The following is a 20,357-nucleotide window of genomic DNA, read 5'->3' as shown; positions in this document are numbered from 1 at the left end:
CGAAAGGGCCTTGTTGCCCTCCGTACCGCCCCTTCCAGGGGTCTTTGCACACAACAAGGATCCCAGGCTAGAGTGAAAACACTGTTTCTCAGTCCTGGAAAGGGCACCAAGGGTCAGTAAACCCAACTTGCCCACTCCCTGTGGGAACCCCATCCACAGCGCATTGTAAATTGTCACCCACCTTTGCCGTCCACGTCCAGCTACGGGAGCCCGGGGCCCTCCAGCGTTGCATAGATTCACCGGATCCCGCCAACCTCCACCCCTCGAGCTGAGAGCTGCCCTCTGGCGGCGGGTGGAGGAAGCAGTGGTCTTCGAGGCTTACTTCCTCTGCGGGGTATCTACAGTGCCTTTCTCCAACCTCTTGAATTTATCCTCATGACCCCACCTGATCGGATCACGTTGTAATCCTACAGCACGTGAGGCTTCTCTGACTGCATCTGGAGTGGCCTGTGTGCTTCCTCTTCTGTCATTCTACCTGTCTCCTTGCCAGTGAAAATAGAACCTTTTCTCTAAGTGCAAAAATAAATGTGACTTTTCACCGTCCCTCCTCCACCACCCACCTTGAATGAACCTGCTGAGAAATCAGAATATGACCCAGCTCTGCCTCTTGGTTTTGTCGCCTGTGCAGGAGAGCCCAGAGGCCACTGGTCCTAGAATCAGATGGGCCACCACTAAGCAGGATTTAGGGAGCCTAAAGGGGGTGGGGGTGGTGAGGCCAATTTGAGGGGAACAGGCCACACCCTATCTTGTTTTGGTTTTGTTTTCAGGTGTTCCTGGTTGCTTCTGGATTGAAAAAATGATGAGGCTTACGAGGCCATAGGGCCCAGTCCTTTCTCTATGTTCCTGGAAGTTTACCAGCAACAATAAAAGTCACAATTTATTGAGCACTTAGCATATATGCTAGATACTGTAAATGATTCCAAAAAAACCCTGGGAGAATTACTGGCATATTATTAATATCCCATTTCTAAAATAAGGAAACAGAAATTAAATAATTTTCTCAAAAATTATTTTACGAATAGGTAGTAGAGCTGGGATTTGAACCCAAGCCTCAAACCCATGCTCCTTCTATGAGGTAATTTGCCTCCTGGGCTTTGGCTTGATCAGGGCTGGCCTTCAAGGTCAATGGAAGAGACTCCCCTCTTCCCTGAAATCCTCGGAGGTGCCTGCATCCCTGCCCCTGCCTCTGCTTTTCTCCTGTAAGTTTCCCAGATGAAACAGCCTTCACAGACGTGGGATCCAAACCTTAGCTGCTTCTCCCAAGGCAGAGCATCTACCCAGTAGCCCACCACCTCCAGCTGAAACCATTTACATTTTGGGGGGACGGGCAGGACCTAAGTCCTTAAGAAATTGCTCTGCAGACTTTTCTAGGAGTAACCATTTCCATTGGGTGGGGGGGAGGGTAGGACCTAAGTCCTTGAGAAATTGCTCTGCGTACTTTTCTAGGAGCGGTGCTGCGGCAGGGGGCTGGGGAGATAGTGTTGGGGAAGAGGCCGCTGTTGACTATCAACAGACGGGGACCAAGAACGGGGCAAAGGCAGGTCCATTGCGCCATTGCTGATGGCTGCTCAGATGTGTTGTAGAGATGGATGCGAGAGGTCAGGAACTGCTGAGTCCGAGTAATCTGTCAGTGATGACAACAGACATCCAAGCCCCCCTCACTTCCAGCCTGTGTAGGTGATTCCTTCCCTCCCGTTCAGGGGGCAAGGCCAGGTTCTTGGGTTTTTTTAGGCTCGACTGTTGACAGTAAAACCAGGTTGAAAGATGGAAGGACAAAGAGAAGGGAGCTCATCTCTGGGAGAGAGAGCAGAGAATGGGGCCCAGACAAAGTGGGGGAGGCACTGAGAGCAGAGGGCGGGCCCGGGGCCCCAGGCGTTGTCGGATCAGGAACACTTTAATGGGAAAAACAAAATGGTTCTGTTCAAGGAGGAGGAGAGGAGAGAAAAGTGGAAATACACTGGACTGGAATGCAGACACCTGGCCTTTCATTAACTCGCTTCATTTTCCTGTTCTCTGACAGATGGGGAGTGGGAGAATGAAGAGGGGGACACAGGATAGAGGAAGGGGAGAGAGGTGGGGGAAGAGAGAGAGAGAGATAAAGAGAGAGAGGGACTAGATGTGCGTGTGTCTCTGGGGTTTGTCAGACAAAGCTATTATCAAAACGCCAACCAGCTCCTGCCTGGCCAATTTGCATATTCCATGCTGTGCTCTGAAGCAGGATGAATATGCATGAGGGCTTGGGCGGAGGGGGGGTGGAGCTGCGAGGCTGTGGGCTAAGGTGGCCCATTGTTCTTTTAAAAGAAAGGCAGTAATATGAAGCCAAGCACCTTCCTGGTAAGCAGAGTGGCCTCTGCGTCCCCTCTCTCATGAAGGGAGGAGGAGGGCAAAGCTCAGGCTCAGGCAGAAATCCTAAGGCGTCTCCTCTCACCCCCCTGCGCCATCAAGAACGCGTCTCTTCTCCAAGAGCTGCGTCTAATTACTCTCCCCTCCACGCATACTAACTGTGGGCGCTGGCCCGGGTGTCACCTCTCCCGGCTCCCTCCCGATTCACGCTTCTGCTGAAGGAGGGCTGGGCCCCTGGGGTGCCCCCTGCTCCTGGCCTTTGGTGAGACCGGAAGCGCTCTTTGTGACGGGGCCACTGGGGGAGTCCCTAGGACACAGTGATGCTCAAAGCCCATGGAACGGACTCATCACGCCCGTTAGGACTTGGTTCATCATTCATACTAGAACACCCGTTGGATTGCACCTTATGATTTTCCCCGTCTCTTCCCGGGCCTCTAGCTGAAGATAGTTATACTCCAGATATTATTCCAGCGAGCACGCAAAAGGTTTATTTCATTTTAAAAATCCAACTCATCCCATAAAACTTAGTATCCCAACGTCCTTCCCTTTGGGTTTTCTTTTTTTTTAATTTGTTTATTTATTTATTTAGTTTTGTCTGCACTGGGTCTTTGTTGCAGCGCACGGGCTTTTCTCTAGTTGCGGAGAGGCGGGGGCTACGCTTTGTTGTGGAGCACGGGCTCTAGGCACACAGGCTTCAGTAGTTGTGGCTCATGGGCTCTGTAGTTGTGGCACACGGGCTTAGCTGCTCCATGGCATGTGGGATCTTCCTGGACCAGGGCTTGAACCCGTGTCCCTTGCATTGGCAGGCGGATTCTTAACCACTGTACCACCAGGGAAGTCCCTTTTTTTTAAAATTAATTTATTTATTTATTTTCCTTTGGGTTTTCTTTCTGAGATACCACATCTGTCTCCCGTCTTGAAGCAGAGATGCCAGGAAAGGGAATGTGGGAACATAGGATAGTTGGTTTCAATTCTACACAACCAAAGGCTGGCATCAGGCCCTACAGTGGCATTTCCTCACCAAGACTGGATCAGATTAAGCTTCGCAAACCCACATGGAGGCCTTTAATTGATGCGGATGCACCTCAGTAAAGGAGCCTGCTGGCCGGACTAAGTCCTACCTGCCCAGGAGGGTGCCCTGCAGGCCCTGGCTGCCCGGTGGCCCTGGCTGAGTGCCTAGCTCAAGTCCCTAGGTGGACTTGAGCTTTGCCATCGGGACTGACTGGAGTTTGAAGTATCCATCCACCCTGGGACTCTTCCTGGACGTCACAACAGTCCTGAGGGATGAGGACCAGAGTCGGGGGGAGAGACAGTGAGGTCACCTGTTAATCACACCATCCTTGCTTTCTGAGGGTTCAGTCTCCGAGAGTCAGGGCTCCAGCTTTTTACTGAAAGCTTAGTAAAGCGTCTCCAAACGTAACACAAACACCAATTACCTGGAAATCTCGTTAAAGTGCAGCTTCCAACGGTGGGGCGGGGGGTTGCTGGGCGCTGGGCCTGAGTTTTGCGTTTCTAACAAGTTTCTACGCGTTGTCACTGCTGCTGGTCTGGGCCCCTCATGTTGAGCAGCAAGGACAGAGGAAAGGGTGATGCAAAACCACGAGACATTGATTTACTATCCCCCTCGGCTCCCGATGTGGACAACAGGAGGGAAACGGCAGCCGCTACTCCCACCCCCACCCCACCCCCGTCCTGCTAGACTCACCTCCTCCGAGGTGGAGCATCTCCTTGGCACCTGAGGCTTATTTTTAACTGCCAGCAGCTTTGATTAGCTTGTCTCTGCTGCTTCAGACACCTGCTGGCAGGATAAATTGGGGGAAAGGAGTGGCTGACCCAGATCTGACAAATCCAAGGCAGGAAGGAAGGCTCTTGGGAATTCACTGCTCCCCCACCCCCCATAGCTGGCAAAGTGTGAATCGTGCTAAGGACCTCACCCTGCCAGTGGCCCTTTGCCCCTTGGTCGTGGCACCAAAGAATGCAGAGCTGCAGGGGCCCCTTTTTGTCAAAGCTCTGGTACTTAGGTACACGTGCTGACCCCTGAGGATTTGCATTGGGTACCTTGTGGTGTTTCCACCTTCCTATAGTGGCCGGGGCTCTGCCCACACAGAAGTCCTGCTCTGTGTAGATGCCTGAGTTTGAGCTGCAGGCACTGGGGTAGTTTCCCCCCCTCACCCCCAGGGAAGACTGCTACTGCTCTGCGGCACCGCTCCTAGAAAAGCAGAGGCCCAGGAAGTGAGAGGCAGGGCAACAAGGATGCCTTCTATTGTCACCTGTGTCGATCTGTGGCCTTCTGTGGAGTTGCCAGTGTGGTGAAGCACGGCTTTCCGTGTGGCACACAAACACCAAACTCCTAAGAGGGGGTGCAGATCTAACTGGATAAGAGGACGAGGTGCCAGTCTGACTCCACCACTTTGAGCATCTCTGCTTCTTGGTCTCCGCATCCTTCTATCAGGGCAATGCTACTACCTACGTAGGGCTGCTGAGATGCAAGATGATTTGTAGAGGTGACAAAGCTAGAGGCAGGTGCATAGCAAGTACTTGATAAAAGTTTTGTTTTAAGACAGGGCTGTGAGAATCTGCAGAGTTAATATCACTCAAGCCAGAAGATGGAAGCCAAAACAGTTCAGGTCGTGGTGAAATCGCGCCCCCTCCGGATACGAGGACAGCTTTCACCTGCTGGCCCAAAGAGGCTGGCAACTGCCTGCCACCAATGCCGGGGACAGCACATGGGAGTCGAGGGCTGCAGGGAGGGCAAGGAGGGCACGCACGGCCAGAGGGTACCAGGGGTCGGTGGGAGCAGTCAGGAAAGCAGCCGGGACCCCCACACTGGGAGAACCCAGCGGAGCTGATGCCCTCCAGCACCCGGGCCTCCTGGAGTCAACCCGGCCATCCCAACAGGAGGCACCAGCTGCCCAGCCGCTCCCCCCGAGCTTCACTTGCCATGCGCTAACTTCACAATCTCCTCTCTAACCAGTAGCTCCTCCAACTCAGCGTGCGGCTCCCTGTAAAACTGTCAAGCAGCTAGATCTTAGGTGTCTGCAGATGGCCTCGTCCTCCCGTCTGCAGCCCCGCCACAGGGCATGGCATGCACACCCACACCCGGCCCAGCCCTAAACACCGTGTTGGCTGCCACGGGCCACGAGCATCATGTGGTTGCAGCTACACATCCTTTCTCTGGAGGTTTGTACCAGAGGGCCGAGGGACACCACACGCCAAAGCACATGAGGAATATTAATTAAATGAAGGTTTATTTCAAAATTAGTCTTAGGGTGGAAGCTGTTTTTGAGGGCTGGAGCCAGACTACACCATGAGTGGCGACAGCGTCTACCTCCCTCCGACACAGGCAGAGAGGAGGTGACGTCACCAGCCCTGCCCCTCGGTCATGCATCCAATGGTTACTAGGACTAGAAGCCAACAGCAAAGGACCCCGCGCATTTGCTCATGTTTAATCCAGGTTAAGCTATACACGTTTAAATACACGGCGGAGGCTACGTGGTGTCATGCAGTCCCTGCGGTGGGATGACTCTTGCTCAGTGACCTCCGCAGCAAGGCTGCTCCCAAGGGCAAGGTTAGGTAGGACAGAGCACTGGAAAGAGAAGAGGAGAGAAGGGATGTCAAAGCAAGTGTGTGGCCAGACCTGCCAGCCCGGGGTGTCCGTGGCCGAGAGCGGTCACGCCAGCCTCTCGCCTGCGTCCTGAGCAGAGAACTGCCCCCTTAGAACCAGGGAAGGATGGTGATCACGTGTCTTCCTTCCAGAAGGAGGAAGAGCCAGGGATAGGCGATTGTTCAGTGTAATGATTAACTGCATGGTCTCTGCTGCCCATTTGCTTGGGTTCACATCCTGGGTCTGGCTGTTACTAATTCTATGACCTTCGGGAAATAAGTTCTCCTACCTGTGCTTGCTTCTTCATGTATACAGTAGACTGTGCCTCTGCCTACCCCACAGGGTTGCTCAGAGGCAAATAGAAAGTGCTCAGTAAATGTTAACTAGTTTTATAAATTCACTGACATTTCAGTGGATCGTGAGGGGTAAAGTCTAGCTCTCGGGCTCCCAGACTTACAGAACCCATTTCTACACACCTCCTTTGAGAAATGGGATATTCTTTTAAAACTTTAAGAGTCAGAAGTTCTTCCCAATGTTTAGCCTACATTCATCCTGCAGAAATTTAATATTAATCTTTCTGAGCCTTATGGAAACAATACAGCTCAGAGGTTCTAAACTGAAGTCCACAAGCCTTTGGAAGCTGCGCCCAAGGTTGTGCCTGTGGAGCAAAACCTAATGAAAAACAGAATCTGGACAATGAATGACCATTGATGGAGAGTGTTACACAGTCAATGTTTGTGTCCCCCCAAGAATTCATGTTGAAGCCCTAACCCCCAGTGCAGCTGTCTTTGGAGATGGATCCTCTAAGGAGGGAGGGTTAAATGAAGTCATATGGGTGGGGCTCTGATCTGCCGGGATTAGTGTCCTTGTAAGAAGAAGCACCAGAGCGCTCTGGCACTCTCCCCACACACACAGAAGAAAGGCCGTGTGAGAACATAGCGAGAAGGTAGCTGTTTACAAGCCAAGAAGAGAGCCCTCACTAGAAACCCACTTTACTGGCCCCTTGATCCTGGACTTCTACTCTCCAGAACTGCGAGAAAATAAATTTCTGTTGTTTAAGCCACCTGGTCTTCTGTTTTCACAGCCTGAGCAGACTAATACAGATATTAATATCCCCCAAAGAAAGACAACCAGGTAATAGGTCTCGCAATGGAAGTTTACAACCACTGATAACCTAAAACTTATAAAAAATTTTGTGGACAATTGTACACTGAGCTCTCTGGCCCTGCCTGGTCTGGTCTGGTGTGGACGATCTGAATGTGATCAGTCCTCTAGCTCTACTGGGCAACAGGAAATACAAAAGGTTGAAGAACGTATTAAATGAAACCATGAGGACACAACTACTGAGGAAAAGCCGGAATGAGGAAATGCTATGGGGCAAATAACCTGGTTTCTCTAAGAAATAAAATACAAAGAATGAGAGAGAGGAGGGAAAGGGGAACCTATATATATTAAAAGAGATTTAAGAGATACATTATGCAATTGTAATATATGGACCTTCTTTGGATCCTGATTCAAACAAATAACCTGAAAAAAATTTATAGGAAAATCAGGGAAACCTGAACACTGGTTGGGTAATCAAAGATATATATATATATATTTTTTTGGCCATGCCATGAGTCATGTGGGATCTTAGTTCGACCAGGGATCAAACCTGAGCCCCCTGCAGTGGAAGTGTGGAATCTTAACCACTGGCCGGCCAGGGAAGTCCCTCAAAGATACTTTTACATTTTTTATTTTTCTAGTTGTGATCATGATATTGTGGTTATATCTTAGGAATGTACATTGAAATATTCATGGATGAAAAATATATATAGTGGTTGGTATTTGCTTCAAAATAACATGGAAGAGAGAAGTGATATAAATGAAAACTAGATTGGCCAGGAGTTAATAATTGTTACAGCTGGATGTTAAGTACATGGCAGTTCATCATACCGTTCACTCTACTTTTATATATATTAAAAATTTTCATAATAAAAGATGAAACAAAAAAGTTATGAAAGGATGTAGCTAATCATGACTCTAGTTTGCTGCCTTTCAAGTAGTTGAAACTGTTAAAGGTATCCTCTGGCTTTGTTTTTGCCAACTAAATAGCCCAAGCCGCAGAGAACTTTCACAATAAGTCTTTTGTTGGTTTGGCTGCTTTTTGTGTGGAGTCACTCTGGTGACTCGGGGGTGATGGAATCTCCTCCTCAGGCCTCCTAGCAACATCCAAAGGCGAGGGCCTCCCCACAATTGTCCACTGAGTTCCCTGGCCCTGCCCGATCTGGCCTGGCGTGGATGCCCTGGGAGGGCTGCAGTGCGGGTTCCACGTGTCCAGCAGGAGTCCTGGGGGAGGGGGCCCTAGAGGATGCTTCTGCTCCCAGAGGCCTGGGCCGCTCTCACCTTTTAAAATGTAGTCCGTCAGCAAAGTGGGCACCTTCTCATTATCCTCCTTCATGGCAAAGAGAACTGGAGAAGGAGAGAGAAAGGAGCTAAGATGCATCAGGGCATAGGGCTCACCTCTGGGGCCAGACAACCCACCAACCCAAAGTGAGCGAGACAGAGTCAAGGAAACAAGACATTCACTGAGTACTGAGCAAAGTCTAGAAGCCTCTGGCAAGAGTCAGCATTCAACCTGCTGGGGCGGGGAGGGGGCTGCTGGGAAATCCATCAAAAGAGTCAGGGTCGGGGCTTCCCTGGTGGTGCAGTGGTTGGGAGTCCACCTGCCGATGCAGGGGACACGGGTTCGTGCCCCAGTCCGGGAGGATCCCACGTGCCGCGGAGCGGCTGGGCCCGTGAGCCATGGCCGCTGAGCCTGCGCGTCCGGAGCCTGTGCTCTGCAACAGGAGAGGCCACAACAGTGAGAGGCCCGTGTACCGCAAAAAAAAAAAAAAAAAAAAAAAAAGCGTCAGGGTGGCCCTGTGGATGAGGTGACTTCTCTTTTATCCTTTACTTTTGGTGTGTGTGCTCATCTATAATTTCCACATCTCCTCCTAAGTATGTATCTTTAATGATCATAAAAATAAACAAAGCAATTTTAAAAAGGAATCAGCTTTCAGATGCAATCCAAATGTTAAGAATAACAGCTGTCACGTCACCGAACCACCGATAAATCTGTCTTTAAAGACATTCTGTTCGTATAAACAGATATTAGCAAAGTTCTCACCTCCAGTTTATTAACTGCAAATGAATTCAATTTCACAAATATTTTCTACTCTATGCCCAGTACAGCACTAGAATTTGTGGAAATGCAAGAGTATTAATGACCCTCAAGGAGCTTACAGACTTCTTGTTGAAACAGGATATGACCTACACCTGAAGCAAACAATAGGGACGTGAATAAAGCCTAAAGGCTTTTTATAAAAGTTTTAAAAATAGATTTTTCTGTTATTAAACTAGGAAGCATCTTCTCATATTCATGATTCATGTTGTGGAAGTCAGCTTTGTAGAAAATCCTTCAAGGAAATACCTGGACCTTGCTTATACTATCAAAAAGTGAGGGCAGGGGTGGGTTATCCAACAATAGTTATTCATCAGTGGATGCCTTAAGTAAACTATGGTGTATGTAATATATACACGGTCTCATACAGCTTCATGAGAGATAAGAGCGATCTCTGTATACAAGACATACTTAAGAATGAAGAAAGAAGGCTGCAGAACTTTATGTATTAATTTTAAATGAGTAAATAATAAATGCTAATATTCATAGAAAAATCTGGAAGAATGTGCATGAAACCGTCAAAAGCAGATACCTTGGAGTGTGAGACCCCGGGCGTTGTTCCCTTCTACATGGTATCTCTACAGTGTCCAGTTTTTTTCCATGAACATGTATTACTTTTGGCAAGTGGAGAAAACACTAAAGATCAGCTGGCCCTGATAGCTGGGGTCAGGAGGCAACCATTACAATGGAGGGACCCCCCAGTCCATTCCTAGGTCCTGTTTTCCATTGATTACCTTGCCTCGTTGCAAGTCAGGGTCATGGAACTTGACTCCAAAGCTCAGGAGTGGGTGAGGAACAGAGCCTGATGGTGGCATGAGTCCGTGGCCAACTCCAGAAAAAGACTGGACCTCAGGCCATCCAGGCAATGTTTTCTTTTATTTCTTCCGTATTTTTAGACATGGATTCATTTCGATGTAATAGGCTGAAAATACTTTGCAACTGAGCACGAGCAGACTAAATGCTGCCCACCAAGAAGATAGGCGTAAAAATACAATAATTGCACTCAGTCAATATGTGACTAAGGTGATCTCCAAAATCCAAAATTCATATAAATTGTCCAGTCCCCGGAGCCAGTCTTTGGCCTACATTCTTTTTTTTTTTTTTTTTTTTTTTTTTTTTTTTTTTTTGCGGTACGCGGGCCTCTCACTGTTGTGGCCTCTCCCGTTGCGGAGCACAGGCTCCAGACGCACAGGCTCAGCGACCATGGCTCACAGGTCCAGCCGCTCCGCGGCATGTGGGATCTTCCCGGACCGGGTCACGAACCCGCGTCCCCTGCATCGGCAGGCGGACTCTCCACCACTGCGCCACCAGGGAAGCCCTGGCCTACATTTTTGACTCAGGAGTTGGGGAAAGAGGAGTTGTTATTCACGAACCCATACAAGGATGTGCCCAAAAAGAGAGCTTTCATAATCTACAGGAGAATTGGTATTCAGGAAAGTTGGCAGTTTTATTTTTAAAGGGATAAAATATTGGAATGTCGTATGTCCATATGACAGAAGAGAGAGCCATAAAAAGGATGTTAACCAAATGTTAACTGATGTGACTGAAATCATGATATGAAATTTTATAGCCAGTATAATCCCAACCATATGGAAAAGGCATAAAATACTATGGCTGAAAAACACCATACAGTAACCACAGTGAAGGGGACAAGAAGTTACTTATTTTCTTTTGTTCACATTTCTATGTTTCCAAAGTATTCTAAATGATGGATATACTCTAGCCCTAACTTTTAAAATGAACTTGAAATGTATAAACAAACCCAGTGTTTCTTAATTAAAATGAAAGGATTTCACACTGAATTCCTGAATAGGTATCTGTAATAAATTTATAGCTCTTCCTTTTTTAAAAAGAGCATGATAGAAAAAAAAAGAGCACGATAGAGTACTCTACATATATCAACCTTCATAATTTGTCCAAATTATTTTCCAAATGCTTACTCCTTGTGAAAATACAAACACCTATAAATGTCAGCTCGTTTCTATCTGCTTCCGTTAAAAAAAATCTTTGTGCATATGTATGCAAATAAAGGCGCTCCAAATGAGTTTAGAGGAAGCCGATGCACTTTGAATTTAAAATTCCAGATTCTCAAGGCCGCAGTATCTATTGATGTAGGCAAGATTTCCGTTTACCAGAACCTCCTGCTTTAGTTCTCTAAAACGATAAAAATGAAACCGTTTGGGCACTTTTAGCACTGGGCCCAGGAGGTATCTATCTTCCTCAGCCAAACAGCTGAAGCTCCTCTTCCCATTCCCTAGGGTGTCAAATAGCCCTGCAGGGGTCCATTCCCGCCGAGGCAGCAGCACAGCAACGGGCTGCGGGCTGCACAGCCCGGTTAGTGTGTCACTCAATGCAGTGCACGGTTGCCAGGGAGATGGACGGTCTCGTGATTCACTGAGCCCGTCCCCACATCTCAGCCTAGGATTTTTCTCTTCCTAAAAGAATCAAGCTGACACTGAGGGCTGACACCACGTGCCCCCCGGCCCTTTGCGGGTTGTAGTGTTTGATGTCTATAAAGAGATTTTGCCTCCAAAAGGCTCTTTATCACAGGCTGTTTTCTCCCATAGCTCAGAATGTTTCTTAATATTACTTAACACTAGAGTCAGAGTGGAAGAGAGGAAGCAGTCATTGCCTGGAAGGAAAACCAGACTCTATTCTCTCTAATCAGCCTTACCCCACTCAAGAAACCTTGCTTCTCAGTAAATATAGCCAGTCCCTTAGAAGGAGCTCCCTGCCTTAGGGACGCGAGGCAACCTCAAGCTTCAGAAGAGAGAAATGGCAAGGCAGAGAGTGCACAGCCTTGAGACCTGTGGATGAACCACAGAGAGCCCCTGCACACCACTACCACCCGGCCACCGCCCCAGCCTCTTCCACCAGCTCCTTTTCTCTGGCAAGTCTCTTCCCTTACAGGAACGGGGAAAAGACGAGGCAGCTCTGGGTATCGCTGCAGAACTCTTTAATTGTACCCCGTGCCGGGGACGTGATGCAACGGTGTGGAGCACATTTTGACCCATAGAAACTGCTCTGGGGACACCTCCGGACTGAGATATCATGGGTGCAACTCACAGTGTGGGAGGGAGGGAAATGAGCCCCTGGTCTCGCTGCGAATGGGAGGAACTCACTGTTTGTCAGCATCTGGAGATCTTCCACCGACGGGGGCGAGGCCTTCTTCTCGTAAGGGATGACCGTGTTCAGGTACTAGAAGACAAGCAGGGTGTGCAGCATGTGAGACAGAAGTCCGGCCCCCGGGGGCTGAGATACGGTTGACAGCTTGCATGGGGATTGGGCTTTTCTCTAAAAAACACGCTCCATCAAATCTGACGTTCTCGACAACACCCATGATGATGTGCGCACCATCGTTTCAGGACTTTTTCCCCATTTTTGGAAAATGTCTCTTTAAAAGTAAGACTTTACCATATTAGCCAGGCAAAATGTCCTTCCACTCCAACGGATATATTCTTCTGACACTAGAAACTTTTTGATTATTTAGGAATCCTGGTGAGCTTTTTCTCCTCCAGGCTGAAAGCAGACAACATTCTAAGGGGGTGGGGGGTGATATTTTCTTATCTTCTGCAGTGCAACTTGAGAATGAATGGTTTCTCTTCTGTCAAAATGACTGGTGAGAAAACCTCAACCCCGCCCTGGGTCTGGGATGTTGGGTTTGCTCCCTCTGCTGGAGATGAGGTGCTCCTACAACAAAATCATCTTAGGGTCCAGTGGGATATCAAAGAACACCGGCCAGAGAGACCTGGAAGGTTCTGAGGGAGCCTGGGCGTTGTGAGTGAGAAGAGCTCTAGACCAGGAGGCCTGTGTTTCAGTCCTGGCCCTGCCACTAGCAGCGTGGCCCTGGGGAAACGCCTAATCTCTCTGGGCCTTAGTTCTCACTGCTGTGAACTCAGGGGAGTTAGATGTTCCTAAAATCTCTTCCCAGGCTGTAGTTCCAGAATTCTAACACTTAGGATTCAGCTACAAATATGTCTAAAACATACACAGTTTTTGTGCACAATCTCAAAGGTGTCTAGTGACAAACTGGCCTTCTCTGTTAGACTATTATGCATTGTATGAGGGCTGGACCAGGGTTTCCTCATCTCTGTACTGCCCTAAGCAACAGAGCCTAGCACATGGCAGGCACCTGAGAGCCAGAATTGCTAGCCACTTCTCAGGTGAGAAGAGATTGACTAAATGGAGCTCAACGGGAGACCCCCGCAGCGCAGGTTACAGTCAACAGGGCAGCTGAAGTGAAGAGGCAGTCTTGGTGGGATTGGCTCACCTGGTGGCCCAGTGTGGCAGAGGTAATGAAGCTCTTGGATGGGATCTTTCATGAAGTGGATTCCCCTTTAATGCATTTTGTTCTGAAAACAACTGAACTCATAGGTCTACAAGTGGTGTTGAGTTTTAAGTTTTATCCAGGCCCTCTCATATTAAAGCTCAAAAAACTTTGCCTTTAAAAAGACACTTTCTGTTCCTCCTTAGAATGGAAGAAATTATTAGGTCATTTCCCCCTGCAACCTGGCCCCGTGCAGGGATAATTCTAGTGAATCAGCATCCCCTGCTCTGTTGGAGAGACCAAGTTGCAAGAATCTGGGAAGGAAGCTGGGAGCAGGGAGATGGGTTGTACCTGCTTGTCAGTTCCTGAGGGGCCAAAGGTCTGGCGGATGCCGCTCTGCAGGATGTTGGAGATGCCTTCCATGCTGAAGCGCTGGGGAGGGGGGGGAACAACGAGACTCAGAAGGTCAAGTGCTTCCTGCTCATATTCATTGCCCCAGGGACACCTGTGTCCTCCCTAAGCTACCTGGACCCGTCAGCTTCCACACTGTCCCAGATCCGGACCCCGATTCTGCGACTAGAAAGCAAAGGTAAGACCTGGGCTAAGAGACAGGCCAAAATTTCAGCCTGAGCTTTGCAAGAAGCAATAGCAGAGTCTCAAAGGCTCTTATCTGAGTGAGTGCCTCGGGCGACGAGACCCCACCCCCACCCCCGCACTCCTGGGTTTCCGCATTTCAGCCTCCATTGTGTACACAGAAAAATAAAGCAGCAGAGGGAAACTTGGACAGATGAGGATGAAAATGTCTCAGGGAAGAAAAAAAAATGCCCAGCCATTGGGAAGGGCAGGTGTAAAACGACTGTCCTCATCTGGAAAGATTTTTCCAAAATGCATATGCCCGGGCCCAATTCAGTAGGTCTGAGAGGGAGCCCAGGAAAAGGTATTTTGAAAAAGCTCCTTAGCTGATTCTGCTGAGCTTCCCTGATGGAGAACCACTGGTTAGAAGAATCTGGTCAATATCACAAGGCGTCATAATGTTCCATCCGGAAACACTCTATGGACGTCCTAAAGAGATGACTCAGGACCCTAAGCTGTGCTGGTAGCAGGCTCGTCCCAGGGCACAACCCCTTTCAATCCTAAATGCTTTCAACCCACTTTTTCAGATCTAGCTTAAGAGAGCACACGCCATAGTCACTTATTTTCCGTGTTACATCCTGTCTCCTGCAGTTAGACCGGGCGTCCTCTAGGGGGGCAGAGGACACGGGTGGGCTCTTCTCCCTCTCGTGGCCCTGCTGTCTGCCAGGGTGTCCTTGCTCATTGTCACGGCTTAGGACAGGTCTGTCTGGGGTCACGGCAGGGCTGGTCCCGGGACCTGCAACGGGGAGCCCGGAGGCGTGGGTGTGCTTGGTCCTCGTGCCGGGCTGTCCTCTTACCTTGAGTGGCATCTGGCTTCCCTTCTCTATCCGGCTGCTCTGCAAGCTCAGCCCTTTCTCTTTCCGCCTCTTCTTCATCAGTTCTCGCTGCTCCTTCTGCTTGTTCTGCACCTCGATGAGCACCGTGATGAAGGAGTTCTTCACTTCCTTCTCGAACTCCAGCTCGTCCCGGCGGGCCAGCTGCTGCACCAGCTCCTCTGAAAAGTCTCGGATGGCGCCCTCCACTTGGTCCAGCAGCTCTGTCAGCTCAGACCCAGACATGTGCCTCAGTCCTGCAGGGGTAGACCATCCTGCAGGGTCACTGCATCAAGCCCAGCCCACTGGAGAGGCCCCCGGGGCCCTGGCCGCCTGACAGGTCTGGAGGAGACCCCCCGGCCCCAGACAGTTCCTCAAAGGGCCATGACAGACCTTCACAATTTAGGGGCGTGCCAGCAGGGAGAGCCAGTTATCGACTGAGGAAGAGAACATCATCTCGGGGAAACGAAGGAGGGAGGAAAAACAGCCCCCAAGGACTGTGGACTCTGTGGACTCTGTCCACAAAAACGTGTGTGGGCAGACATGTGGTTTTTGGTCCCTTGTTCCATCTCCCTATTTTTCCTCTGTCTCTGTAATATTCCTCATGTGAAATGGGTCAAGAATTGGGGGGAAAATACATGATGAAGGGGTTTGGCATCCGTGCTGAGGAGCAATAGAAAGGTGGTGTTTATTCCCAAAACCTGATCAAGACACAGCCGACAGCAAAATAAACAGAGCGACCTGAGGCCTTCTTTACACCTACTGTCCTGTGTCGTGGTGCACGTGCCCAAAAATACGTGAAACATGTAAAGATGGGCAACACGTACAGAAAAATGAAGTCTGGCTTGTTGGTACCGAGTCGCCTGCTACTGTCAGAGAAAAGGAAAGGGAACCTGGGAAGACAGGACACCAATCACTTTGTTTTAAATGCTTGTCCCCTAAGACTTCTTCACCTAAAGTAGATTCGGGAGCATATTTTTGAATGTGCCCCTTCCTAGTGGCATCTTTTGTTTCTACATCAGAATCCATTTTCCTTTCCCTTTCTGCTCCTGCTCTGCCGGGGGATTTGCTGACTTAGCTCAACCTTCCCCTTTAATTTCACTCTTTGGAGCTGTCCTCCTCCTTCTGTTTTTGCCATTTCACTCTGCATTTCAGCCGTTTTCCCGAGTCTTTTGCTGAGCAGTTCTATGTGTGGGACCTTTGTGTGCCGGAGAATGGCCTGATTGGAGCGGCTGTGAATGCAGCACCAGGGCCAAATCCACTCCATCCCTCCCAGCAGATTCCTTCTGCTGCCATCGCCCTGCCTCTGCTCTTCAGAGCCACAGGGTTTTACTTAGAGGGTGCAGTTCTTCAGATCATGCCTCTATTTTCACCACTATTCTAGTCTATGCTTGGACCTTTATACCCTGACCAGCCTGCCTTCCCTCTCCGTCGTTTATAAGTCCCGTCACCCCCATTCGGATCCGCTCCCAGGGAACGTGTCCCCTCCGGCCGCCTAGTTACCACTATCCCCGCAGATGGATGAATTTTATACTCAGTTTTGCCACTGCTGTTACATCTTTTAATTTCACGCTTCATCCACCTCTTTCTTTGCAGGATCATAATTACCACAAACCTGTGTCAGAGAGTTAATACGATACACAGATTAAGAGTGTGGGCTCTGCAGTTAACCTGCCTAGTTTCAAATTTTGACTCCACCCCTTAAGACTTGAATGTGACATGGGGCAAATATGCATTAAAAATAAAAGGCTTAACAAACTCATGAAAGGGTGCTCAACATCACTAATCATTAGAGAAATGCAAATCAAAACTACAATGAGGTATCACCTCACACCAGTCAGAATGGCCATCATCAAAAAATCTACAAACAATAAATGCTGGAGAGGGTGTGGAGAAAAGGGAACCCTCTTGCACTGTTGGTGGGAATGTAAATTGATACAGCCACTATGGAGAACAGTATGGAGGTTCCTTAAAATACTAAAAATAGAACTACCATAGGACCCAGCAATCCCACTACTGGGCATATACCCTGGGAAAACCATAATTCAAAAGGAGTCATGTACCACAATGTTCATTGCAGCTCTATTTACAATAGCCAGGACACGGAAGCAACCTAAGTGTCCATCGACAGATGACTGGATAAAGAAGATGTGGCACATATATACAATGGAATATTACTCAGCCATAAAAAGAAACGAAATTGAGTTATTTGTAGTGAGGCGGATGGACCTAGAGTCTGTCATACAGAGTGAAGTAAGTCAGAAAGAGAAAACAACAAATATTGTATGCTAGCACATATATATGAAATCTAAAAAAAAAAAAAAAGGTTCTGAAGAACCTAGGGGCAGGACAGGAATAAAGACGCAGACATAGAGAATGGACTTGAGGACACGGGGAGGGGAAAGGTAAGCTGGGACAAAGTGAGAGAGTGGCATGGACATGTTATACACTACCAAATGTAAAATAGATAGCTAGTGGGAAGCAGCTGCATAGCATTGGGAGATCAGCTCTGTGCTCTGTGACCACCTAGAGGAGTGGGATAGGACGGGTGGGAGGGAGAGGCAAGAGGGAAGAGATATGGGGATAAATGTATACGTATAGCTGATTCACTTTGTTATAAAGCAGAAACTAACACACCATTGTAAAGCAATTATACTCCAATAAAGATGTTAAAAAACTAAAATAAGAGGCTTGATTCTCCCTGTTGAAAATAAGGGAAGAGACTTCCCCTCTTCCTCACCTCCCTTTTTTTTGTTGTATTTTTTTTTGGCGGTACGCGGGCCTCTCACTGTTGTGGCCTCTCCCATTGCGGAGCACAGGCTGTGGACGCGCAGGCTCAGCAGCCATGGCTCACGGGCCCAGCCACTCCGCGGCATGTGGGATCTTCCCGGACCGGGGCACAAACCCGCGTCCCCTGCATCGGCAGGCAGACTCTCAACCACTGCGCCACCAGGGAAGCCCCCCTCACCTCCCTTTTTCTTTCAGAATCTCTCTCTCTGTTTTTCAAATATATGTGCATCATTTTAATGGTTAAATAAGCCACTGGCCAGTCTCAGGACTCAGATGTGCTTCCTCAAGGACCTGGGAGCCACTGCTTTGAAAAGTCATCCCCAAGAAAGAAAACAGGGGCCTAACTTGCCACCTGACTCTAAATTGCAAAATTGTAATGGGTTGTGTCCAGTTAGCTGTAGACACGGGTTAGATTTCTTTCCAGTTTTGCAATCCCTTTAGTGGGTTGACTGTGACATGCATCAATTCAATAATGAAATTGTTTTCATTTTCTCAGAAAGAAAACCTCTACTTCTGTGGAGAGGTTTTCTGGGTGGGGAGGAGATTTTATTTCTTAATTATATTTCTGCAACGGTGGCCTCGGAACAAGTCACTTACCCTCTTGGAAACTCAGTTAGCTCAATCCTAATGGGGTTGGCACGGGCGTGAAATGAGATTATGCATAGAAAGTTTTAGAACAGCGCCTGGCCCTCCAAAGCTCTCCAAAAATACGAGCTCTTATTATCATTACCATTTGTAGGTTTGTTCATTGATTTCACGGTAGCATCATTGTGAATAGTGGGTTCAGATTTCCTCTACTCGTTCTGCTTTAGTCTTGTCCTTTGGTTTGTTTTACCATTGTTTTCATTTTTAAAAATTTTTTATTGAATTATAGTTGATTTACACTGTTGGGTTAGTTTCAGGTGTACAGCAAAGTGAATCAGTTATACATATACATATATCCACTCTTTTTTTTTTTTTTTTTTTAGATTTTCCCATATAGGCCATTACACAGTATTGAGTAGAGTTCCTCGTGCTGTACAGCAGGTCGTTTTATCCTTTTAATCTTGCTTCCTCTCCCAGCAATGCTAACTTCTCTCCTGATGTCCAGTAAGAAAGGTATTGCCAACTCCCTAGATCCGAGGTTCTCTTAGTGGCATGTGAAGCATGTGCCCTGCCTGGCAGAGCTGAGTTTGTCCTCCGTGAGCCCGCCCCCAGGACTCTCACCTTCGTAGGACCAGTTGTTGTTGAAGGTCTGGGTCAAGGCCTGCATCTCCTGCAGGAGGACCAAGTCCGCCTGGGAGGAGGTTTCTCCCCCATCCTCCTCTTCTAGAACCTCCTCTTCCTCCTCAGGGTCTGGGGAGTTCTGCATCATTTCCTCAATCTCCTCAATCACCTGGAGAAGGTACACAAGGGAGTGCTCACTCTTCTCTGCTGCAGGGACATCCCAGCTTGAATTCTGATCAGGGAAGGATGCTCCTAATTTGCTGTCTGTAAAATTCCTAAAGCAATATTGTTACTTAATAAATACTGGATAATAATAAAACTAGATCTGACCAAAGGCTTACAAGCACTCTTCCTTTGATATAAAGTCCTCTTTAATGTCAAACCTCTTCCAAGAACATCATTTAGATGAGTGCTTTTTTGGGAATAAACTGCTCTTTCAGGAAATGAAGCAGAGCTTCCTGGAAGGGAACATTTACTTCAATTTTCTGAGCACTTTCTTTCTAAGTGGAAAGACATTTTATCCACCCAACTCAAACACAAAATCCAGTCCATTCATTGTGATGATGCTTAAGATGGGAAAAAAACCAAAGTGTTCCTAGGATAACTCAAAATGGGGAGTTGCTTTTTTACATAGAGGAAAACAGCTCTTCCTCCAGAATTCACCTGGACAGGAACTAAAGCTGCCCAACAAAAGTGGAAATAAAGATAATGACATAATAAAAGGACAGGTAGGTTCTGGAGAGCAGAAAATCGATAAGAATCCCCGCTGTAATCTAGACTCTTGTAGGGGACAGCTCCTAGAAGAGAGAGTAAAATTAGATAACTGCCAAAAGGAATAAGGCTGAACTACTTTGTACATTAATTGTTTACACATAAAGGAAATGGAATAAGCAAAGACCACTTCTGAAAGAAGTCATCCATGAGTCTGGTCAGAACAGTGCATCTATATATTTGTCTGTTCTCGATGCTGTGATGGACTCCATCTCCAAGGCCAACTGGTCTTTGAAGTGGGTTCCTTTATGTTAGGCTGGATCAAAGATAAAGGCACTTAGGTCCCCTCCTCTGGAATAATTTCTATTTTATTCCCAAGCTTTCCCATCTCCACTCACAAATTTAAGGGATACTTAGTTTTTGACTACTGCAAGCCACTCATGGAACACGAGCGAACTACACGACCACCCTTTAGAATTTTATGGCTGAGCTTCTCTTTCAGAGTCATTATCATTGAACTTGTGTCACTGAATTGTATTTCCCCCCAAATTCACAAGGTAACTGCTAGCCCCTATTCTTTTTAATCTGGTTCCCTTTAATCTCTTGATCCTTATCTGTTTATAGCCCACCTTTTTACCACAGATATGAAAGAGTTCCTTTTACTGAAAAGCACTTTCTGGAACCAAAACTCCTAGTGGAGCTTTTTCAGAACCACTCTGTGAAAACACCTGAAAGGTGCCTGCTCAAAGCAAGTGCCCATAAATAGTTGTTGACTCAAAGGTTGAATAA

At 47.9% G+C, this 20,357-nt stretch overlaps 1 protein-coding gene across 1 annotated transcript in view; it reads right to left on the bottom strand.

The window, feature by feature from the left end:
* Nucleotides 1–5,672: 5,672 nt before the first annotated feature.
* The window catches only part of FEZ1 (fasciculation and elongation protein zeta 1), a 40,651-nt gene continuing 25,966 nt past the window's right edge, over nucleotides 5,673–20,357 (bottom strand). The window contains exons 5-10 of the mRNA XM_082844515.1: nucleotides 18,858–19,026; nucleotides 14,847–15,118; nucleotides 13,768–13,848; nucleotides 12,272–12,347; nucleotides 8,333–8,398; nucleotides 5,673–5,929 (exon numbers count right to left, since the gene is read on the bottom strand). Of these exons, the coding sequence (XP_082700641.1) occupies nucleotides 5,913–5,929; nucleotides 8,333–8,398; nucleotides 12,272–12,347; nucleotides 13,768–13,848; nucleotides 14,847–15,118; nucleotides 18,858–19,026 (681 nt within the window). The 3' untranslated portion in view covers nucleotides 5,673–5,912. The remainder of the gene's footprint in view (nucleotides 5,930–8,332; nucleotides 8,399–12,271; nucleotides 12,348–13,767; nucleotides 13,849–14,846; nucleotides 15,119–18,857; nucleotides 19,027–20,357) is intronic.

Source organism: Leucopleurus acutus (genome assembly GCF_964270905.1).
Source record: "Leucopleurus acutus genome assembly, chromosome: 8".
NCBI classification, from domain to species: Eukaryota; Metazoa; Chordata; class Mammalia; order Artiodactyla; family Delphinidae; genus Leucopleurus; species Leucopleurus acutus.
The sequence above is the reverse complement of the archived record's forward strand: the minus strand, read 5'-3'. Positions and strand labels throughout refer to the sequence as shown.